General features: G+C 37.1%; 2 protein-coding genes across 3 annotated transcripts in view; both read right to left on the bottom strand.

Annotated features, from left to right (window-relative positions):
- Positions 1–25,676, bottom strand: part of LOC145804441 (putative F-box protein At1g32420) — a 187,816-nt gene that overhangs the window by 52,812 nt on the left and 109,328 nt on the right. The gene's annotated exons all lie outside the window — the stretch shown is intronic.
- On the bottom strand, positions 22,712–24,028 carry LOC114284500 (F-box/kelch-repeat protein At3g23880-like). The gene is made up of 4 exons (XM_082896761.1): positions 23,990–24,028; positions 23,797–23,799; positions 23,084–23,711; positions 22,712–22,968 (listed from the first exon to the last, which is right to left on the bottom strand). Exons 1-4 carry the CDS (start codon positions 24,026–24,028, stop codon positions 22,712–22,714), a joined length of 927 nt encoding a protein of 308 aa, XP_082752887.1.

Consider the following 25,676-nt stretch of genomic DNA (forward strand, 5'->3'; position numbering starts at 1 on the left):
CCACGAGGTGTATTTGCTTGCATGTGATGGCTCGCATGTGATGGAGAGAGAGATATATATTGGTCTCGGGCTAGAGAGAGAGTACAGTCGTCATGTACGCGTCTCCCACTGCTCCCCCATGTCTCCTTCACAACAGTTTGTTTTAGGTCCAGAGCTGCTCGATTGAGTCTCTCAGCGAGTGTCTTGTAAGGAAGAGAGAGAAGCTTGGTGAGCGAATCTTCGGATCTTTCGGAGGCTGATGATTCGGGTGTTTCTGGGATGAAATCAGGCATTTCGTTGGGAAAGTGGAGGTCTTCCATCTCTCTCTCTCTCTCTCTCTCTCTCTCTCTCTCTCTCTTTCTCTCTCTCTCTCGGGGTTGCTGGTTTAGGAATCAGGAGTTGTATGAGAGAGAGAGAGAGCTTCGGTGTAGGTGACTTGGTGGGTGTGGCATATACAGAGGAGGAAACAAAGGCTATGGCAGCTGAGATTGAGGTCGTTGATGGGCCATATATTCTGAGGGATGCAAGTCAGTTTTAGCTGGAATGAATGCCATGGACCTGAGACGTGGGATCACAATGGGCTGTTGATGCAGTGGTGACAAACTTGAAGAGCCGAGCACGGATGATTAGCACATCTGAAGAAATAGCCCAGGTTGGCACAACATCAGCAAATAAGGAGGAGAAGGGATGACCCAGATGAAGATTTGGATGCAGAGGTTGACTAGGCTCTAAGGCTGTTCCCATGAGAGAATGTTGAGGCAAGGAATGATGAGAACAATGGGTCAAGTAATGATGCAACTAATGAAGTGAGGAATGATTTGAATAATGAGGTAATATGTGATGTGTTGGTTGAAGGATTTACAAAGACAGCATTGAACTCAAAATCAGAGATGGATGATGGTGATGATGCTCTGATCTTGAAGGTGAATGTTGAATTGGGTTTAGTGGCAGCCGAGTCAAGGTATGTGTAGAGGTCCGGCGGGCGGCCAAGGCGAGACTGCCGCCCGCCGGTGAAGCAAAATGACTAGGTTGTTAACCTAGCTCTGATACCATGTTAGATAAATTGATAGAGAGAGAATAAATTGTATGTATTATGATTGATGTATTGAATGTTCTACACGGTCTCCTTTATATAGAAGAAAATGGCCTAAGTGGTATACACACTATACAAAACAACATCATGGCCTAAAGGGAAAGTGGTCACCGAAAGGGGAAAGTATACACTAAGAAGACAACATTATTAAAGCTAGTTGGTGTTTTAGAGCTAATATATATATGCACTAACATATAATACATATACTAACAAAGTCGTTTGAAGTTGTCGATATTTATCATTAAATTGAAGAAATTTTTTATAAGTTATAATTTATGTTGTAAAACTATTTCTAATTCTAATAAATACTAACAACATTATCTATGGAATCACCTTTTATCCCTCTGCTGTTAAGTGTGTTTGCCCCTGCTTCTGTTTGTTGCTCTGCTGCATCTGTGTTGTATTATGCTTTTATGGTGTTTATGTTGTTACCTGGTACATCTGTAATCTGGTAATCTGTGTTGGGGCTGCTTGTGTGTGGTGAATATTATCACTTTGGTGTCTTTTACCTTGGTGCTTGCTCTGGTGCTGATTGTTCTGCTACAACACTGCTGTCTTCATAGCTATGTTGTACTGTATCTATTTGTGCAAGCTCTGCTATTGCGTATTTCTGTATCTGCAGCAGTTTAAGGTCTGCAGTTGAGGGCTACTAACTAGTTGGTACCTTGGTCTGCCACCATTTGCTGTGACTTGTTCTGTCATTGGCTGGTTGATGTTTTGGTGTTTTGGGTGGCTTTTGGAGTCTGCTGGTGTGCTGGTTTGCTGGCTTGGGTATTACTTGCTCCAGTGCTGGCTATGTATCTATCTGTCTCAGTGGTAGTATGTTGGTTTCTGTCCTGTCTGTGTTTCTATGTATCTATCTTGCTTTGCTGGTTTGCGTAACATCTTCTGGCCTGCCACCATTGGCTGGGAGCAAACTCTGCTTCACTTTGTGCCTCTATGCTGTGTATCTACTAGATCTGCTGTCTAGTTTTTGTGTATTTGTTGGTCCCTTACCTATTTAACCCTAATTTTATTTCATTTTGGTCATTGTTCTTTGTCATTTGTGCATAACAACCAAATTAATGTATAAAGTAATTATTTTATTTTTTTTTCAATGTTTCATAATTGTAAAATTTCATTACTTTTGTTTTACACGTTTGATTTTCATAAAATTTATGTTTACATTTAACTTTACCTTTTATGTGTACAAAGAAGAGAAAGTGACACATTTAACTTTTATTTTTATCACTTTTTTTTTCACTGTCCATTTAACTATATAGTTTATTTGGATGAGATGGTTTGGTAAGAAATGAATAGAAAGAGAAATTTTCTTATATTTGATTTATAAATTTGGTGAGAAATTGTGATAAGAAAAACTGAAAAGAAACAAATTGGTTAGTTATAAAATAAAAATAAAATTATAATATCGTGATTGTCCATTAAAATACACAATAAAGAAGAAAAAAAAAATTCACTCATATTCGTATTTCACATATTTTATTATTTTACTCATCCAAAAATATAGGGAGAAAACACACAATCATGATTTTCTTTTTACATAAATAGATGAGAAATCACTATATTTTTGTATTTTTTATTGGGAAAATTTCAGTGCAGTGTATTATTTAAAAAATAATCGCACATAAATGATAAAAATTATAAATATTAATAATTAAAATTATAAAATTTTGCATAAATTTAAAATATTTTTTGAAATTACCCAATAGTAATTTCCCCTTTTTTATTCTCATCTATTATACTCATAAATTTATAAATTTATCTTGGTTTGTTGGGTGAGAGACAAGGTTAGCCTCATTGGTCTTTTTTGTACAGCCTAATTGGTTAGGAGCACCATGTGCACATGCCACGGTGGTGCTCCCGGGATGCTTTGAAACTATTGAATAATTTTTCTTTTACAAATATCTCGGACTTAAAACAATTGTTTTTCTTAACTTGTAGCTCCCAGTTTTTTGGAGAAAAAAAATGTGAAACTAGAAATAAAGATCAATCTTTTGATTTGGTAATTCAAGATAGTGATCAAATGCCGAAATAAAAAATGAAGGACAAGTTCTGGAGAATTGGATCAAGATTTTCTTGCACCAATTCTAGGAGCTTGGTGACCTTTCCTTGAGATTCTTATGATAGTTAATCAAATAGGACTACACACCAGATAGTTCACCTCCAATTCAAGAGACAGCCATTGTCTACCTCGATGACATGGAAGATCAGTTATCAAACAAAGAAGATTTCAGTGGCAAAAATGAAATTAATAGTTTGGAATCATGGGATAGAAATGTTAGGTAAAAGTTTCGTGAAGAAGAAGAGTTTAGCACATAGACGCAATGCCATGATCAAGAAAGATGGAGCGTGCGCAAAATATGATGGATTATCAAAACATCAGAACGAAGTGAATTATCAAAACATGATAGTCAAGGAAGGGATTTTAATGCACAATTCTTGTAGCTCATGTCATGATCATCTGGAGGAAATGGAAGAAGATGAAGAGTCCAGGCCTCAGTTGAGCTATGTCCACCCAAAGCTTCCAGACTATGATGAATTAGTAGCCACATTTACAAAGTACAAGAAAGATTATGTGAAGAGCAATTCAAGTAACAGAACATTTTGTAAGTGGATGCGGTGGTGAAATATATTGAACCCCATCCCTTGCTGCAATTTTTATTCAAGAGAAGCTTTCTGAACCCTTTTGTAGCTTTTGGAGAATTTTCATCACTATTCCATTTCTTCCGGGAGTGGATTGGTTCTGGGGCCATTTTATCATTTGGGGTGTTGTAGACATTTCTACAACAGATATTTCACAATCTATTGAAACTAAGAAAATTTTGCAATTTCAAGTTGATAAACAGTTAATGAATCTAGCAAAGAAAAAATTAAATGAACCAACATAGCATGCTATAGTCAATTTCAAACATTTACTTTAATAAAACACTGTTGCGGTTCATCAAGCACACTAATTATTCCAACATAAGTTGCTACTACTACGGGAGAAATACAATGCTCCCGGTACAACCCCTTTGTTTGGTACTTACTGGACAGGGAATCACTTGGGTTGCAAGGTAGTTGAGACAAGTGTAAATCTCAAACAGTTGCACATGCGTGTTGTTAAGAGCATACCACGAAACGTAAATGCTATTTCCCACTCCAGTGAACTGAGTAAGAGCATTTTCGAAATCAAGGTTGGTATACGATACATCGGAGCGCAGTACTATGTTGGCATTGCCTAGGATGCTGAGCAAGTCCATCTTATTTCTTTCTCGGATTACGCTCACAAAGTAATCCATTTTCGTCATTCTGGACAAACAACAAGTCCCATGTTTGTCCCATTCATACTGCCAAAGCTGTGAATCCGTTCTGCCAATTATAATGCTTGGCCATGCGCTGGCCAAAGGACCCGCTAAGACCCTTGTCTGCAAATGCAATACATATCAAACCAAGAAAAATAAATAAATAAATTAAGAAAATAAGCCATAAGTAATTGGATAGTTGTGATTGTTTAATAATAATCAATCAAATCAAATTTGTAACACTTGGAGAAATGAAGCACAACAACAATTTAAGTTTAATTAAGAAAGGATTTTATTACCTCGGGTCGAATATTAGAATCGTTCCAACCTGTGCCACAATTCAACACTAAGTTCCCGGTGCTTGTAGCTGGCCAAAGGCCGTGAAGGGTGAAGTTTGGTGTCAAATTCGGAAAACAGCCACTGTATTTCTTGCAAAATGTCGGTATCCAAGCTTGGACAAGTTGGAACTGATTGTAAGGTATTTGGCAAGTAACTGGGTTCGGCGTCCAGAGCAAGCCCAAAAGAAACACTAGATTGATGAACTTCATTTTTTCACACCCAACTCAAGATTTTTGAGATTTCTTTATGGAAATCCATCCATATTTATAATGGTGGAGAAGGTGGTGGGTAGGGTAATTAATTCGAATTGGTTGGGAGAGAGAATTGAAGGGTAGAAATTAGGAGGAATTATAGAATGTAGAAGACTTGCATTCTTTTTTCTTTTTCAGAAAGCCTTGAAGACTTACAAAGGTTACTTGGGTTGGGTGACACGTGCCATGCGTCTGAACTTCATTAGCATGGTTGCGAATGTGAAGTATTTTATAAGATCAAAATAAAAGGAAAAAATTATGTGAATTTAACAAGTTCAAAAGTAAATAACAAAATAAAAAAATCTCTAAACTATTTTGCTCGTTAAAAGAAGTTCAGGAGATTATTATTATTATTATTATTATTAATAGAGAAAATTGATGAAAATTTCATTTTAAAGAGGGTGTAATTAGGTCTCATGAGTTTTTTTTTTTTTTTTTTTTTTTTTTTTTTGGGGGGGGTGAAAAGTATACTCTTTATCAAATATTGTGGTGAAAAATACATTTTATTATTTTGGAACACATTTTATTTATAATTTTACACCTTTAATCTATCTTTTAATTTTTTTGACTAGTGGTTCAAATATCTATCTGTTTAATTTTTTTTGATTATCTGTTGAAATTATCTGTTAAAAAATTTATTTGTTGAAATTATCTATTGAAATTCAGCTTCAAAAATTATATTGCCAAATTATATTGATGATATATATCATTTAATATTGTAAATCACCCCAACTGCTTCTTATTAACTTTGGTTTCATTTAGACAAGTAATAAATTTGAAATGAAAGAATTTAAGGTTAATCTTTACAGAATTAGAAGGAGGTGAGTAGACCAGAGGGGTCCAACACATTGAATTGCGAGAATGAAGTCATCACCGTAAAGAGAATTAGAAGGAGGTCAGTAGAGTAGAGGGGTCCAACACATTAAATTGTGAGAACAAAGTCATCACCAACATTCTTTATGAAGCCTTGCTGCTACTCTCTTTTGGTTGAAAATGTTCTTTGCATTTGAATTATGGTGTGAGTCAGGATCTTTAAAGCACACTCTGTTTGCAAACTTGGCAGTATGCTGTGAGAGTTCATTTACCTCTTCAAGTGGAGAAGTGGTGGTCACTGCTTGCTATTTTAAAGTCTTGAATGTGAATGATATATAACTTTTGTTTGTGTAATTAATATTTGGAAAGACAATATGAGATATTTCAATTGGTGATTGGTGTGGACTCATCTCGAAGTGCATTTAATAATTTTTTCTTTATGTGGTTTGAAGAGGAAAGCGGAAAAGAAAGAGAAAAGGCAAAGGAAATAAAAAATCAAAAATAAAAAGTTTTTATTTTGTTCACATTTTTTTACTTTTTTTTTCTTTTTAAATTTTTATTAAAATTCATAATCGAAACACAACTTTAAGGCCATGTTTGATTGGGGATTTGGGAGGGTGGATTGGATTAGCAATCCGTGGGACCCACCAAACCCTTGTTTGGATGCAACACAATGTGATAGGATTAGCAGTGAAGGGGGCTTAGTAATCGCCCTCTGTTGGGGGATTAGCTTGGGTGAATTTTAGGTGGGATTAGGAAAATAGTGAGGGGATTGAGTCTATTTTATATAAAAAATTTATTATTTTAAATTTTTTTTTTTTTTACCAAGTGCTCTTAGTTGTTTTAATATTTGTTTTAATTTTTTTTAATATAGAAATAATTTATTTATTTATTTTATATAAAAATAATTTAACAATCCCATCACTAATCATCTCTCACACTATCATCAAAACAAACACACTTTTACTTAATCCCCTCACTAACAATCCACACATTTACAATCTCTTCACTAACAATCCTCTTACTAATAATCCCATCCAATCTAATCTGCCCAACAAACGTGGCCTAAATGCCTTCACGGCGCGTGCGGGCGCGTGCAGAGACTGGGCCTCACGCGCCTTCTTCAGGGGGCGCGTGAGGGCGCGTGGAGACTCCTCCGGGTATCGTCTTTACATGGTTGGACTCCTCTTCTCGAGCCCTTGCTCCTGGTATGCTCAAAATCTGATTTCGAGCAACTTGATTTCTGGGCAGTTTCAAACAACACGCTGTTTTTGTTCCGAAACGCCACCAACGAGGCTCTGATACCACTTGTTGGGATCTGGGATCCCGCCCAAGACCTTATAGAAATTATACCAAGCAGAAAAACACACCCACACTCAAGGAGACACAATATTTAACGTGGTTCGGCCTCAATGCCTACGTCCACGGGAGAGTAGCCGGTTATCACTACAACAATGGAGATATTACAGAAAGATTACAATAGAGGAGGAGCTCGCACTCTCCTCACTCACCCACTCACCCGTCTCCCTTGCTCACACCAAGGAAGACGGTTTCTCCGCCTCAGATATCTCACTCTCTGTGGCTTGCTCTGCTCTCTATATCAAACCCTCCCCTCAGCCTCCATTTATACACTAACAGAATGCAGATGGAGAGGCTGGCCAGCACATGGCCAGCTTGTGCCAACCCCTTCTTCACATGGCTAAAGGCTGGCTTCCTAACATGGCCAACTCATGTGTGTTGGCTTCACCCCTCACATGGGGTGATGATATCCCACATGCAATACATATCAAACCAAGAAAAATAAATAAATAAATTAAGAAAATAAGCCATAAGTAATTGGATAGTTGTGATTGTTTAATAATAATCAATCAAATCAAATTTGTAACACTTGGAGAAATGAAGCACAACAACAATTTAAGTTTAATTAAGAAAGGATTTTATTACCTCGGGTCGAATATTAGAATCGTTCCAACCTGTGCCACAATTCAACACTAAGTTCCCGGTGCTTGTAGCTGGCCAAAGGCCGTGAAGGGTGAAGTTTGGTGTCAAATTCGGAAAACAGCCACTGTATTTCTTGCAAAATGTCGGTATCCAAGCTTGGACAAGTTGGAACTGATTGTAAGGTATTTGGCAAGTAACTGGGTTCGGCGTCCAGAGCAAGCCCAAAAGAAACACTAGATTGATGAACTTCATTTTTTCACACCCAACTCAAGATTTTTGAGATTTCTTTATGGAAATCCATACATATTTATAATGGTGGAGAAGGTGGTGGGTAGGGTAATTAATTCGAATTGGTTGGGAGAGAGAATTGAAGGGTAGAAATTAGGAGGAATTATAGAATGTAGAAGACTTGCATTCTTTTTTCTTTTTCAGAAAGCCTTGAAGACTTACAAAGGTTACTTGGGTTGGGTGACACGTGCCATGCGTCTAAACTTCATTAGCATGGTTGCGAATGTGAAGTATTTTATAAGATCAAAATAAAAGGAAAAAATTATGTGAATTTAACAAGTTCAAAAGTAAATAACAAAATAAAAAAATCTCTAAACTATTTTGCTCGTTAAAAGAAGTTCAGGAGATTATTATTATTATTATTATTATTAATAGAGAAAATTGATGAAAATTTCATTTTAAAGAGGGTGTAATTAGGTCTCATGAGTTTTTTTTTTTTTTTTTTTTTTTTTTGGGGGGGGGTGAAAAGTATACTCTTTATCAAATATTGTGGTGAAAAATACATTTTATTATTTTGGAACACATTTTATTTATAATTTTACACCTTTAATCTATCTTTTAATTTTTTTGACTAGTGGTTCAAATATCTATCTGTTTAATTTTTTTTGATTATCTGTTGAAATTATCTGTTAAAAAATTTATTTGTTGAAATTATCTATTGAAATTCAGCTTCAAAAATTATATTGCCAAATTATATTGATGATATATATCATTTAATATTGTAAACCACCCCAACTGCTTCTTATTAACTTTGGTTTCATTTAGACAAGTAATAAATTTGAAATGAAAGAATTTAAGGTTAATCTTTACAGAATTAGAAGGAGGTGAGTAGAGCAGAGGGGTCCAACACATTGAATTGCGAGAATGAAGTCATCACCGTAAAGAGAATTAGAAGGAGGTCAGTAGAGTAGAGGGGTCCAACACATTAAATTGTGAGAACAAAGTCATCACCAACATTCTTTATGAAGCCTTACTGCTACTCTCTTTTGGTTGAAAATGTTCTTTGCATTTGAATTATGGTGTGAGTCAGGATCTTTAAAGCACACTCTGTTTGCAAACTTGGCAGTATGCTGTGAGAGTTCATTTACCTCTTCATGTGGAGAAGTGGTGGTCACTGCTTGCTATTTTAAAGTCTTGAATGTGAATGATATATAACTTTTGTTATTGTAATTAATATTTGGAAAGACAATATGAGATATTTCAATTGGTGATTGGTGTGGACTCATCTCGAAGTGCATTTAATAATTTTTTCTTTATGTGGTTTGAAGAGGAAAGCGGAAAAGAAAGAGAAAAGGCAAAGGAAATAAAAAATCAAAAATAAAAAGTTTATATTTTGTTCACATTTTTTTTACTTTTTTTTTCTTTTTAAATTTTTATTAAAATTCATAATCGAAACACAACTTTAAGGCCATGTTTGATTGGGGATTTGGGAGGGTGGATTGGATTAGCAATCCGTGGGACCCACCAAACCCTTGTTTGGATGCAACACAATGTGATAGGATTAGCAGTGAAGGGGGCTTAGTAATCCCCCTCTGTTGGGGGATTAGCTTGGGTGAATTTTAGGTGGGATTAGGAAAATAGTGAGGGGATTGAGTCTATTTTATATAAAAAATTTATTATTTTAAATGTTTTTTTTTAAAAAGTGCTCTTAGTTGTTTTAATATTTGTTTTAATTTTTTTTAATATAGAAATAATTTATTTATTTGTTTTATATAAAAATAATTTAACAATCCCATCACTAATCATCTCCCATACTATCATCAAAACAAACACACTTTTACTTAATCCCCTCACTAACAATCCACACATTAACAATCTCTTCACTAACAATCCTCTTACTAATAATCCCATCCAATCTAATCTGCCAAACAAACGTGGCCTAAATGCCTATCTAACTCCCCCAAATGTTACAAATGTGTGGATTTGTGAAGAAAAAGAAAAGAAAGTACGGAAAAAATAGCTTCAATTTTATTGATTTTTTTCTTCTTCTTCTTCTTTTTGCTCTACAAATATCTCCTCAAATTATTGATTTAAACACAATTTTAAAATTAGATTTGGACTTGGATCTTGGAGTGGGGTTGTTTGCAATTGTTCTTTGAATAAACATCACAGACAGGTCATCTGCTGCATATGAACATTGTGCCATGCATCTATCTGTCTATCTAAGTATCTATCTATCTATCGATACTATATATAAGCAAATGTAGTATTTTCTTTAAAAAAATAATAATAAAAAAAACTGCAAAATTCTATTCCTAAATTTTCATAATTTTAAAATTTCCTCTTTCCTAAATTGTCTTTCATGTTTTACTTTTTCCTCTATTTTTTAATTGTTTGATTAATTGAAATGGAAATTAACTTCATGGCATATGGATAAAAATTTGAATTTCAAAGTTTCTCCCTATAAACATAAAAAAATTATAACTAATTTATGAAAATTAATTTCATGACTTATAGATAAAGATAAAAATCAAATAAGTGATTAAAAAAAATTAAGTTCATAACTTATAGATAAAGATTTGAATTATAAACTTCCTTCTCATAGATAAACATATCAAAATTAAGGATAAACTACTAATATGTCCTAATAGTTGGATTTAATTTTCATTAGGTCCTATTGAAAATAAGTCCTAATAAAATCATTGTTAAAAATAAAATTTTTGTGTTGATTTTTTTAAATATGTCACTAAAAATTAACAATTAGTGACTTTTATCACGATTTTTATAATTGTCGTTAAAACTTACAATTAATCACGTTTTTCTATGACAAATTTTTTAAACTGCCGTTGAAAATTAAAAATTAGTGATGTTTTTGTTAAACTGTTACTAAAATTTATAATTAATGACATTTTTTGTAACAAAATTTTCATACCATCACTGAAAATTAATAATTAGTGATATTTTTTAATGGTATTTAATGAAAAAGACCATTAATTCTAACAGGACTACTGGACAATAAGTTCATTTATTAAGAGTTACATGTAAATCCTCCCAAAATTAATTTAAAAAATTTAATTTCATGACCTACAGATAAAGATAAAATAATTGATTTTTTTTTTTTAAAAAAGCACCTTTTTTTTCTTTTCTTTTTTTTCTCTCATTTGTACTTTAATTAATTTCATTATAGATAAACATATAAAAACTAATAAAAAATTTATAAAATTAATTTCACGACCTATAAATAAAAATAAAATGAAATAATTAATTAAAAAATTAATTTCATGACTTATAGATAAATATTTGAATTTGAAAATTTATATAGTATTGTTCTTCAAAATAATAATACAAGGTAAAAAAAAGTCAACATATATGGGCTGGTTAGACATACCTCAAAAAAGTCAAAAAGTTACCAAAAAAGTTAAAAATTTATCATTATTCACCAAAAAAAATATTAAAAAAATTAATTTTACAAAAAAAAAGTACAACTTACATGTCACGTGAGTTGTACTTTAGCTGCCCACCGTTTGTACAAAGGAAACAGTCTAAGAAGCAAACAAGACGGTGTTGTTAGGCCCATAGGGGCCCATCACGGGTCCCGTTGTGATAATCTGAATCGTTCAATGTGTAGAAATCGTCGAGTATTATATGCTTGTAAAAAATCACGTTGATCGGATATAGCTAACTACATGATCAAATTAGTTTTGTATACAAAATGGATGGTGTGACAAAAAAAACTAATCCAATCAGATAGCTATCGATATCCGATCAACGTGATTTTTTACAAGCATATAGTACTCGACGAGTTCTACACATTAAACGGTTCCGATGAGCAAAACGGGACCTGTGGTGGGCTCCTACAAGCCAAACAACACCGTCCAATTCAATGCCCGAAAGGGAGGAAACCATCTCCTATACACTACTCTGCACACGCTGCCAGCTAGGACATCCACCGTACTGCCTATTCTTCTTTCCTAAGCTTCTTCTATACACTAATTTATACAATTTTTTAATACACATTTTTTTCGTAAAAATCCAAAAAGATATCCCAAAGAACTGTATTTTTTTCCTAAACTTTTTAGTCCAAAAAGTCAAAAAGTGTACTTATTTAGGACATCCCAAACAACCCTAGTTTCGATTTATTAATTTCAACATCCATAAAAAGTACTAATTTTCAAAACAGAGAAAATTAACCAACGAGACAACCTACACCCAAAAAAAAAAAAAAAAAAAAAAAGGGAAACCAAAGAGGATAATCAGATAACAATAATAATATGTTATTTTGGATTTGGATTCCTAAACCCTAGGTTCTTGCTGCAACCAGTAATAAAGAAGTCATGAACCGCATCAGAGAATTGGTAGCCTCTCCTCCCATCCTCATCATTTTGTCCAAACAATGAAACTAAGCACTCTTTGTAACAAATAGCCCAAAGCCCAAGAGCATTGCCACATCCGTACATTTCAAGATTTCTGATCTCATGGGTTTCATTGTTGAACAACACCAATGTTAGCTCTAACCCCATGCATGCAGAGCAGAGAGTCAATGAAGAATGGCATAGGAAGACCTCCACCATAAGTGAAAGTCTGAGTTGGGCATCTGAAAAACTCTCCATTCTCTTCACATTGTTGCCTTTGTTGATTCTCACCATTAACCATTAAAGAACGTAGAAATTTTTGGGGGGAGTTGCCTCGGTGTGTGTGGGGGGGAGTTGCCTCTGTGTGTGTGTGCGTGTGTGTGTGTGTGTATAAATAGAGATTGGAGGAAGAGGGTGATTTTTATCAAAAAAGAGAGAGTTGTGAGAAGTGTATGAGAGCTTTGAGTTAAGTAGAGAGAGTGAGATACTTCTCCTCCGTTTTGTATTTTTTGCTCCGTTTTAGTGAAAATTCTCATTTCTGCTCCGTGAACGTATTGGGTCAAACCACGTAAATATTGTGTTCTCTGTGTGTATGATTTATTTTTTGGGTGTGTTTGATCCCAACAAAGTGGTATCAGAGCTAGTTTTGTGCGTTTTCGGAAAAACAGAGTGTGTTTTTAAAAATTGCCTAGAAATCAAAGTGGCTAAAATCCACTTTTGAGTACACTAGGTGCAAGCCCTCGACCAGACGAGCACAATCGTGAAAACCGCGTTGGAAAAGAAGTTTGGACGGGCCCGCACGCGTCATACGTACCACTTGATGCAGTTCTCACGCGCTTCCACGCGCCCACGCACCGCACACGCTTCCAAAGGAAGAAGGCGCATGATCTCACGCGCAACACTTGCCACAAGCGCACAACAGACGCTGACATTATCCGAGCTGCGCGCGGAGCCGTGCTGGAGTCGATAAGCCGATCTGGAGCCGCTGACCAAGTCGCGCCACTGACCAAGCCATTGTCTGAGCCGCTAACGTTAGCTGATCCAGAGAAATAATCTGGTGCTTCTCAGGCTCTCCAGAATTCAGCGATCTGAACCATTCAACTTGTTTTGGCTTTATCAGAGCCATTTAAAGTCCGATTTGGGCGATCCAATAGTGCTTTCCAACTATTTGAAATATTTCAGACACATCCATACGGTCAAATATTGCAAATCAATTTTCAAAAACTTCCAGTTTTTATTTTGGCAATCCAAAGTGCTTTTTCGGCTAATTTGACCAGTCTGGACTCAACGGCAAAGTCTGATGGAGGAATCAACGTTGATTTCGAGATCCATGATAAAGTTGAATGCTTTCAAATATGTAATTTGAAAGCCCAAAATGGACGATGTGCTGTATTGCCGAGATTTGTTTGACCCTATTAAGCTTAATGGAGTTAAACCAACAGCAGAAACCGACGAAGACTGGAAACGGAAGAATCGGAAAACCATTGGCTAGATCAGACAATGGATCGATCACAGTGTCTTCCACCATGTCGTCCAGGAGACTGATGCCTATGCTCTTTGGACAAAGTTAGAAGGCATGTACCAATCGAAGACTACTCGGAACAAAGCCCTCCTAACGAGAAGACTTGTAAATTTGAAGCTGAAATGCGATATCTCTGTTGCTGAACACACTAGTGAGTTTCAAAATCTGGTGAACCAACTGGAAACTGTCAAAATGGAGCTGGATGATGAGATGCAGGCCATATTATTACTCAGCTCTTTGCCAGATAGTTGGGAGACATTGGTGGTGTCCCTCAGCAACTCTGCACCAAAAGGAAAATTGACTATGAGCATGGTTACAGATGCTTTATTCAGTGAAGAGGCAAGAAAAAAAGACATGGGTGGAGATCAATCACATGCACTCGTCATAGAAAATAAAGGCAAAGGCAGAGGAAGAAGAAAAAGTAGAGGACGCAGTAGAGAAAGATCTCAAGACAGAGGGAAATCCAGAGAAGGTACGAGCCAACCAAGGTTCAAGTGTTACCATTGTGGCCAGGAGGGTCACATAAAGAAATACTGTTATGCCTTGAAAGAAGAACAAAAACAAGGCAATAGACAGCCAAAGACTGAAGATGGGAACACTACAGTTACTGTCTTAGAGGATATTTCATTATTCTTTGTTGAAGAAGAAGAATGCCTCTATATGTCAGACAACGACACCGAGTGGGTGGTAAATGTAGCAGCTTCCTACCATGCTACATTCCATAAGGAGTTTTTCAATACGTACCAAGCTGGAGATTTTGGTACAGTAAAGATGGGCAACTCCAGTTTTTCAAACATTGTGGGAATCGATGAAGTCCGCATCCAAACCAAAGTTGGGTGCACGATGGTGTTGAAAGATGTCAGGCATGTTCCCGATTTACGCCTAAATCTTATCCCAGGGATAGCCTTAGATCGACAAGGCTATGAGAACTACTTCGGCAAAGGCATATGGAAGTTGAAGAAGGGATCTCTGGTGGTAGCCAGAGGACAGGCAATTGGCACACTATACAAGACTCATGTGGAGGTGAATTTAGACAACCTTAATGTAGCAGAAAATGAGGCATCACCAAATTTGTGGCACAAAAGGCTGGGTCACATGAGTGAGAAAGGGTTGTAGATTTTGGCAAAGAAGTCTCTTATTCCTTTTGCCAAAGATGCAAAATTGAATCCTTGTAACAACTGCTTATTTGGGAAGCATCATAGAGTCGCTTTCCACTCATTATCCAGAAGACAATCAGAGTTGTTGAGCAGAGTATACTCTGATGTATACGATCCCATAGAAGTGGAATCTTTGGGTGGCAGAAAATACTTCCTGGCGTTTATTGATGATGCATCACGGAAGGTATGGGTTTATGTCCTAAAGACCAAAGTTAAGGTGTTCCAGCATTTTCAGACATTCCATGCTATGGTGGAAAGGGAGATCGGAAAGAAGCTGAAGTGTCTCCAAACAGACAATGGAGGTGAGTACACGTCAAAGAAGTTTGAAGCCTACTGTGCTACTCGCGGCATCCGACATGAGAAGACTGTTCCAGGAACCCCACAACACAATGATGTAGCCAAGAGAATGAACCGGACCATTGTGGAGAAGGTCAGATGTATGCTCAAAATGGCAAAGTTGCCAAAGCCATTTTGAGGAGAAGCTGTATAGCGATCCTGGTTTTCACTCCATTGGTTTTGTATTTCAGGCTCGGTTCCATGGATGTGTATTGTTGCATGTGTTGCATTTCCATCCTTTAACTTTTTGAATTTGAGTTTAGAAATGTCTTGAGCGTGTTTCAAACAGGTTGGTTGAGTTTTAGTCTCAAAACTTGTTGCCCAGATTTTTGCTGATCCGCTCGAGCGGGTCTTGTTACGCTCGAGCGGAGTTTGCATCCTTTCAGCATTTTGGTGTGTCTGCAAAAGTACTGCAGAAGTGTTTTTCGTGCTCGAGCGAAGTTCCTTATGCTCGAGCGGAGTTTCTTACACTCGAGCTGGTTTGTTGCACTCGAGCGGGTGTCTGGAGTCTGTAAAAGTACTGGAAGAGTGTATTCTATACTCGAGCGGGTCCCTTTGCGCTCGAGCAGGCGGTGCTTTGCAGTTGTGCCTTGGCGCTTGAGCGGGTATTTTTGCGCTCGTGCGGGTAAAGTTTTTGTGTCTTATGCTCGAGCGTCCTATTCTCCGCTCGAGCGGACTATACGTATATCAGATCTTGACTATGTCATTTTAAGTCACTTTTTCGACCTACTCTCTCTCTCTAACTTTTCAAAACCCTCATTTAAGAACTCCTCTCTCTAGAATACAACTTCCCTCTAAGAAATCATCTAGTTTGAGTGATCTTCTACTATAGTTCCTTCGCATAAAGTGTAGAGCTTGGTGTGGGCTACATTTGGATCCGAAAATCTTTGAGTTTGGAGTATTTTGAGTTTTCATCACCTTCTTCATTTGGTCTCGTCATTTGAGGTAGGGATAACCTACTCCTCTCTATGAGTTTTGACATAAATATTGTGTATTTTGGATAGATGGGGTTGTTTGGTGATTTTGGGAAAGTTAGGGTTTGTTGTAGAGTTTTAAAAAGGGGGTTTTCAAATGTTAAACTCCATGCGTATGAGAGGTCTTGGAAAATGGTATTATTGTTGTTTAATTGATGAAATTGAACCTTAGGGTTGATATTTGAAAGAGGGGGGGGGAAATGTCCTAATTAATGTGATAAATTAATTAGTATAATTAATTTTGGGGAAATATGAAATTGAGTTGGAAACTATGAAATTGGGAAATTATGAGATTGAATGGTATAGTTGGATTAATTAATCACTCACCCATGAAAATGTTGAGATTTTATCTGTTTGATAAATTTACTATCTGTTTAGAGATAACTGCTTTGGACTATTGGTAGAGGATAGTCTTGATTGTTGTAGACACTGTATATTGATTAGGGAAAACTGAAACTAATCATGTGGAATATGTCATTGAATATGACGGTTGGAATAATATATCGAATATGTGTATTGATTGATCATTGTATATGATATTTGTTAAATACATTGTATATGTATGTTGTTTGGGAGGAGATAGAGGATGTACTCCATGGTTTGAGAGGAGATAGGGAATGGACTCGCAAACCTGTTTAGGAGGAGATAGGGGATAGACTCCATTGATAACTAAGTTGGCCGGAGTGTCCAGGGTGAAAGTCCCGAAATTCTAATTGCATTTGCATAACGTAGATAATTGAAGTATTGGAAGTGTTTTTGACATGAGTTGTAGTCTCATTTGAATTGTGAATAAATGAAGTGTTTTAATATGGGATGTAGTCTCATTTACTTGTTTGGCCAGGTTCTGAGCCATGTTTATGAATTGAATTGGTTAAGTAAAGGAAAGTGGAATGAAACATGTACATATTTGTCATGGAACTGGATTGTGTTATAAGTTGGTTTATAAGTTTTAACCATTTATCGAATGCTAATATTTTAGTTATTGTTCATAATTGGTTTAGTATATCTCTACTGGGCATTGGCTCACCCTATATGGGACATCATTTTCAAGTTCAGGTGACATGCCACCTCCAAGGACGTAGCTTGGGAGGCCTTAAGGCTGAGGGATCTTTTTGTGGTTATTGTTATTACATGTATATCAAGCCAAGGGCTTATTTTGTGTAAAGAGTTAGAACTCTACTCTTATTAAACCCAAGTGTTGACTTGGAAAGTTGTAAGCCTATAGGGCATTTACTTTTGTTGTCAACATGTAATACTTTTGTACTTAATACTCTGATGAATGGAAATATGCTTTATTCTCATATGTCTATGGTTATCTTGAATGTTGGGTTTATGTATTATTTTGAGAGCGTTACAAGCTGTTCGTGTTGCCTGCTATCTGTGTAATAACCCTCACCACTGATTACTGGTTAACCACTGATTACTGCTAAACTGAGACGGATTATGATAAGTAAATGAATCGACTGAAATACTGAACTGACTGATTGAATATGTTAGTTAAATTGCATGTCTATCTGTTCGAATCGCTAGATTATCTGTTTATGTTTTATGTTTAAACTGCGAATTGAAGGCCTTATCGGCGGCCGAATCTGAAATTGATTGATGTTCTGTACTAGTTAGAATTAATGTGATTCTATGGCATAATTATCTGAAATGTGATTTGGTATGATTGAATTAGATTAAAATGAGCTAAATTACACAAGTTAGGTTTATTTACAACCTTACCATTGAGTGGGCCACTTAGCCAACACATATTGAAGCCTTATTGCATTCAAACAAGGCATATGTTCAGCCATTCTTGAGCCCTCAACCGACCAAGAAAGAGAGAGTGAGAGAATTGAGTTGTTCATCTTGAATTTTGCTTGGAAACTTGAAGAAATTGTTAGAGAATTGTCAAATTGAGCTCCTAGACCTTGAATACAAGACTTAAGGTAGAACATCCACCTTCTTGAACTTGTATTTAGGATTGTTCTTGCTTGGTTCTTGGTCTATTGAAGTTTAGAGTCTAGAATTAGCTTTAAATTGTTGAATTGAAGCTCATTCCATGCATGCATGCCTATATTGATGAAATTAAAATTATTTTCATGGAAGATTGTTACATGCATGTTCATGTTAATGTTAAGGACCATGAATTCATCATGTTTCGAAAGAATTGGCTCATTGGAGCAAGTATTTGAAGCTTGGAATTTGTTTAAACTCATGCATGTCATGTTTGAATTATGTTCATGAAGTTTGGTTTGAAATTGGATTTAATTGAACTACTTTTGGGCTTTGATTTCTCAAATTGATCTTGGAAACATATTATATTATGAGTTTTGAATTGTTTCCAGAAAATTAGCCCAAAAGGATCGGATTTGATGCTTTGAAAGTTGAATTTGAGCTTGAGGTTCAACTCTGGGAATTTCAGATTTTGAACTCACGCTCGAGCGGGGTGACTGGCGCTCGAGCGTGAAATTCGTGCTCCCAGCACTTTGCATTGTTTTATAGTCCGCTCGAGCGGAGGAATTGACGCTCGAGCGGGACCTTGTGTCTTACGCTCGAGCGGGTGTCGAGCGCCCAATCGAGCGTGATTTTCGCACATCCAGCACTTTTGACTGTTTTGTAGTACACTCGAGGGGTTAATTATACGCTTGAGCGGAAACCTTTGTCTACATGTCCGCTTGAGCGGGGAAACCCACGCTCGAGCGGGACCTCTGTTTTCTGAAAATTCTGAAAATGTTTTCAAAGTGCATCTTTGCATCCTCATTCTATCCTAGGCATTCTTAGGCCTAGTTTAAGGCATCTTAGTGAGGATATAGAGGTAGAACTACACCGAGTCTTAGTAGGGGCTAAATCTTTGCTTCCCGAATATGAACTTAGTGTGTGTTCATCCTGTAAACTGTGTAGGGTTGGCATCTGAGGACGCGCTCTAGCTTAACTGTAGCCCAGAACTCTGTGAGTAACAACTGTGTAAAGATATGTTCAAATATGAATATTTCTAACTGTTTAACTGAACTGCTTTCTGAATCAATACTGTTAACTGAATGAATGTATGTCCTCTATTCTGAACTGTATTGTGGCATCCATGGCAACTACTGTTTACTGTTACTGCTACTGTTATAGAGATCTCTGTCAGTTCCTATCTTGGAACTTCTGTTTACTATTATGATGGCCATCATTGACTGTTCGGTCTTTCAAGACCTACTGTTTACTGTACTGCTATGCTAATGGGTGTACCATCTATGACTGTTATGACTGAATGATTGAAATACTGAATCAATTGACTGTTTTCAATACTGAAAGGACAGTCATCCTTAACCTCTTTACGCATTATGTTATTCACTGGGCTTTAGCTCACTGCTCATATATATATATGTAGGTGTTCCGGCACCGGACCGCTGCTAGGGGCATCAGGCTAGCACTGTTTTGTCAGGCCAACCTTTGTGCCTCACGTTGAGGTTCCAGAACTGTTCAAGCTACGACTTTGGGGTGTTCTAGCTTCCCCTATCTGTTTTGTAAACTGTATAGACTGTTACTGTACTGTTTTAATAGGGATTAAGTCCCTGCCCTGAATGAATATAAATGTTGTACCTACTATTCTGTACTGTTTGTATATGTATATGTATGAAAAGTCTTTTTGCATACAGACTGTCACAGCTCATTGGACATTGTTTAATTACTGTTTTGCTTCTGCCAGCCCCCGTATTCTGTATTACTGTATTACTGTTAAGCAGGCCTTCGGTAATCTCGGATTGCTGGCCGATTACGGTGCTAAACCCATAGGGGCAGGTTTGGGTCGTGACAATCTGATTAACAGATCACCATCCGTTTCACTGAATTTTCAGATTCCAAAAGAAATATGGTCTGGAAGGGAGATTTCTTACTCTCACTTGAGAGTGTTTAGGTGCAAAGCATTTGCACATGTATCCAAAGAGCACAGACAAAAGCTAGATGATAAAGCTACTTCATGCATCTTTATTGGCTATGGAGATGAAGAATTTAGATACAGATTATGGGATTTGAAAAATAAGAAGGTCATTCGAAGCCGAGATATGGTATTTTAAGAAAGCCAAACCTTAGAAGACTTTGGGCAACCAGCCAAACCCAAAGTTGATCATGTTTTAGAAATTATTCCCAATCCTACACCATCACAGCATGCCACTGATGAAGAAGAGCTACCGTAGCATGCAACCAATGATGTAAAGTTACAGGATGGATTTCCAAAAGAAGAAGGTCTAGAAGTAGAGGGTGTTGAGCAGGGGGAGCCACAACTACCTCTGCCAGAGACTGTTGGTCCACAATTCGAAGATCAACAAAAGAGCCTAAGCCATCATCCAAATACCGTGCTTCTGAGTATATTTTGCTTACTAATGAGGGGGAGTCAGAAAGTTTTCAAGAAGCTCAGAATCATAAGGAGAAGAGTAGCTAGCAGTAAACTATGCAAGAGGAGATGCAATCCTTGTAGAAGAAGGACTTATGATTTGGTCAAACTTCCCCAGGGTTACAAAGCATTGTAGGACAAATGGGTGTTCAAGTTGAAAAAAGATGGCAGTAGGAAGCTAGTCAAGTATAAGGCCCAATTGGTTGTCAAAGGTTTTGGGCAGAAGAAAGGTATTGATTTTGATGAAATCTTTTCGCCAGTTGTGAAAATGTCATCCATTTGAGTAGTTTTGGAACTAGCGGCCAATTTGAATTTGGAACTTGACCAGATAGATGAGAAGACGGCATTTCTCCATGGTGATCTGAAGGAAGAAATTTACATGGAGCAGCCAGAAGGTTTTGAAGTCAAAGAGAAAGAAAACTTAGTCTGCAAATTGAAGAAGAGTCTCTACAGCCTCAAACAAGCGCCGAGACAGTGGTACAACAAGTTTGACTCATTCATGTTGGGTCACAAGCACAAAAGAACTGTTGCAGACCAGTGTGTTTATGTCAGGAAATTTCCTAGTGGAAACTTCATCCTACTCATGCTCTATGCTAATCGTTGGATAGGATGCCACAACAATCAAATCACTGAAGAAGTAGTTATCACAGTCCTTTGACATGAAGGACCTAGGCCCTACACAAAAAATTTTGGGTATGGAAATTATACGTGATAGGAAAGCCAAGAAGTTATGGCTGTCACAAGAGAAGTACGTTGAACAGATGATTGAGAAGTTCAACATGAAAGATGCCAAGCCAGTCAGTACTCCGCTGGCTAATCATTTCAAGCTAAGCAAGAGTTCTTGTCCCTCCTCTACAAAAGAAAGAGAAGAGATGGAGGATATTCCCTACTCATTCGCCGTAGGGAGTTTGATGTATGCAATGGTGTCCACCCGACCAGATATTGCTCATGCTGTTGAAGTTGTAAGCAGATTCCTTTCCAATCCAGGGAAAGAACATTGGGAAGTAGTCAAGTGGATTCTGAGGTACCTTAAGGGTACAACAAAAATGTGTTTGTGCTTTAATGATGCTAAACCAGTCTTGGAAGGCTATACGGATTCAGATATGGCGGGAGATCTTGATGGTAGAAAATCTACATCAGGATTTCAGTTCACTTTCACAGAGGGAGCTGTGTCTTGGCAATCCAAGCTACAAAAGTGTATTGCTTTATCCGCAACCAAGGCAGAATATATTGCCGCAGCGGAAGCTAGGAAAGAGATGTTGTGGTTGAAGCGGTTTCTCCAAGAGTTGGGATTAAAGCAAGAAAAGTTCACGGTACATTGTGATAGCTAGAGTGCCATAGACCTGAGCAAGAATTCAATGTACCATTCTCGCACAAAGCACATTGATGTTTGGCATCATTGGATACGCGAAGTGATGGAAAAGTAGTTATTGGAATTGGTCAAGATCCACACAGATAAGAATCTGGCTGACATGCTTACAAAGATGGTCTCGAGAGAAAAACTCAAAATTTGCGGAGACATTGTAGGGATGGACTTCAAGTGAGAAGTCAGTCATGCATGTGGGTATGGAGGGATAGAATTGTTAGCTCTAACCCCATGTATGTAGAGGAGAGAGTCAAGGAAGAATGGCATAAGAAGACCTTCACCACAAGTGAAAGTCTGAGCTGGGCATCTGAAAAACTCTTCCTTCTCCTCACGTTGTTGCCTTTGTTGATTCTCACCATTAACCATTAAAGAAGATAGAATTTTTGGGTGGGATTTGCCTCTCTCTCTCTCTCTCTCTCTCTTTGTGTATAAATAGAGACGAGAGGGAGAGGGTGATTTGTATAAGAAAAAAAAGAGAGTTGTGAGAAATGTATGAGAGCTCTGAGTTGAGTAGAGAGAGTAAGATACTCCTCCTCCTCCGTTTTGTATTTTTTGCTCTGTTTTAGTGAAAATTTTCATTTCTGCTCCGTGGACGTAGGTATTGGGCCGAACTACGTAAATATTGTGTTCTCTGTGTGTGTGATTTTTTTTATGGGTGTGTTTGATCCTAACAACCGGCTCGTTCATTCGACTTTCAAACAAAAGCTCTTCTCTTTCTAAAACCCGCATGGACGTAAAACTTCTGGAAAGGGTTTTATTGTTACTAGTTTGATCCAACACCCTTCCTCCTCCATCACCCATATATCAATACTACATTCCAAAATCGCATAAGTTTGACAAAAGAACAAACCAATAGAATCATTGTACAATGAAAGAGACCCCAATTTCTGTTCAGGATTAGCTGGCACTTTTATCTCTCTAAACTCCTCTAGCCTCATGTCAAATGAAAGGATCCCATATCTACTATCATCACCTACAAAACACAACCAATAATATGCTCCATTTATGCATGTCGCACACAAAGAATTATAGATGAAATGGCCTGTAGGTATTGTAAGAAGATAAAAAATGTCTCCACAAATCTTTACCTAGAGTGTATAGTGCAACAACATAATAAGGATAATCTATGTCATCACCTGATACATCACCAATCCTTTCAACAAAGTTGCGAATCCAAATAATCTTGTAATCCCTAGTCAATGGGTCCAACCCAAATCCAACTACATTTACAACAGCATGAAAATTCGGTGGAAAAATTGGCTCAAGTATATGGAAGAGTCTAAACTCTCTCATAGCAAGGTTCCACAGAGCCATATGGTTGCCATCACTATACCCATAAGTGTATACCAAAAATATGCCGTCAATGGGGCCAACAACATGTCGCATAGGATCTGGGATCTGTAAATGATCAAAATTTTCATGTAAAGGCGGTATGCCAACAAGTGCTTCATTAGGGAAAAGAGCGATAGCATATCTATCAATATCGGAAACATAATAATGAACAAGGAGACGAACATTATTGTTTTCCTGGTTAAAGTGCTTGCTAATGAAATCAAGACTTTTAATTAGAGTGTACCAGTACTTACAGACACATTTGAATCGCAACAGGGATTTCACGGGTAGCCTTGAGAGTATCTCATTCACAACATCTTCAGGTAAATTTCGATCCCTGTTGCTCAACATTTTACCACCTCTGTTGTCAAGAGCCTTATTTTTCTGATGACACAAAAATAAACAAAACAAACATGTTACTGATTTTAGTGGAGTAAAAAAGGACAAAAGGAAATCTTGTAATGCTCACCAACTGCAACAACCTCAATTGCAAAAAAGATATTGATAATGATTCATTTCCTTAATACACCAAATAATATAAAAATAAAAATAGGTTGATGTATCGTATGTGATTTTGAGTCAATAAATCAAAAAAATATATAATTTTATAACATCAAACAATCATTTATCACGATGATCACAGTTGTTGTGCGACAATTTACCTGCATTGCACGATCGAACCTGTTCTGCACGTCATGCATTAATTTGAAACTGGTTTTAGAAAGAGAAAATAGTGTTCATATGTTCTTGAAGAAAAAGTCTTGTTTTGATCCGAAAGTTTGCATTGAGAATCATGTTTTTGTGTTTGTTTCCGCAAGAACTTCAAGTATGGGTACCCAGGTCCATGTTTTCGAACTCGTAGCATGAAAATCCCAGATTTCGTGATAACAGGTTGTGATTGAGCATTCATATTTTTCATGTTTTTCATGCTCATGTTCTTCATGTTCATCAGCAGAGGGAAACCCAGATTTTTCCCGACCTCTTTTCCTTGAATGTGGCCCTCGGGAACACACCTCGGCGAAGAGGTGTGGAACCTCGGCCTAGGCCTGGTTGGTGCCCAGTATGTTTTTCCGAGATCATTTGTATACGTATGAAGCTTGTTTGGAAGTGTATTCAATAGGCCTTACCCTGTGTTGTAGGACTTGGGCTTGTCTCGACCCCGACGTTTGAAGAACTAAGTGAGTGGTATTTTTAATAAAGCTATGTTATCATGTTTCGATAAACTTTGCTTTGCCTTGTTTTGAAAAGTATTTGATTTCGCATGAATGACTATCCCTATTTGTATATCAAGCACTATCTTGTTTTGATGACATTTCTTGAAAGTCCGTAGTGCCAGGGGACTATAATGCAACTGCACTCTTGTCTTGAAAGTCCTTAGTGCCAGGGGACTATAATGCAACTGCACTCTTGTCTTGAAAGTCCGTAGTGCCAGGGGACTATAATGCAACTGCACTCTTGTCTTGAAAGTCCTTAGTGCCAGGGGACTATAATGCAACTGCACTCTTGTCTTGAAAGTCCTTAGTGCCAGGGGACTATAATGCAACTACACCCTTGTCTTGGAATGTCATCGCCCCATGCATTATGTAGATGTTATTAACATCCAAGGAACTTGAAAGATCGGCAAATGAACTTGATTTTCCCCCTTGATTGTAAAGTATGCTATGTATTGTTTTGGAAGAGATCTTGGATATCAATCATGCAAAACCTTTATTTCTAATATCATTCACTGAGTATCCAAGCTCACCCTCTCTATATATATGTAGGTGATGAGCAAGAAGGCAATGAGGCCTAGACGTGTTGCCGATATGTTATTGGGTGCATTGCCGACATGTTTTGGGATTCACATTTTGTACCATCTTGAAGATCATGCTTCTTAGCTTATATTTCATGTGTATTTGTATATGTCGGCTTGAGAAGCCTTTTGGTCAAGATGTATTTTGTATCTCATTTCCTTATTGTATCTAAGTTGTAAGACTTTGTAAAGATGTATGTCATTTCATTGGACTTATGCACGGCTCTCATGGACTACTTAGATTCAGTGTATATTGCTTTCGCACTTGTAAGCCCCATATTTTATACTCTGATTGTGTGTGATCCTTGTAAGTTGGCCTTCGGTAATCTCGGATTACTGGCCATCACGGCACCATTCTACTAGGGGCGGTTTGGGGTCGTGACAATTGTATAATGGAGTTGATAAGCAATGTCGAAGCCGAGATGTTAAAGCCGAATAAGTTGTCATTGCTAGACGATGTGGCGTTGATATTAATATGTTGATATGCCAAATTGAAATGCCGAATAGATTGTGAGTTTGCAAAGTTGTGCCAAATAATAAACCGAATAAGTTGTCTA

Source organism: Camellia sinensis, chromosome 12 (genome assembly GCF_055761805.1).
Source record: "Camellia sinensis isolate YWXY chromosome 12, ASM5576180v1, whole genome shotgun sequence".
Taxonomy (NCBI): domain Eukaryota; kingdom Viridiplantae; phylum Streptophyta; class Magnoliopsida; order Ericales; family Theaceae; genus Camellia; species Camellia sinensis.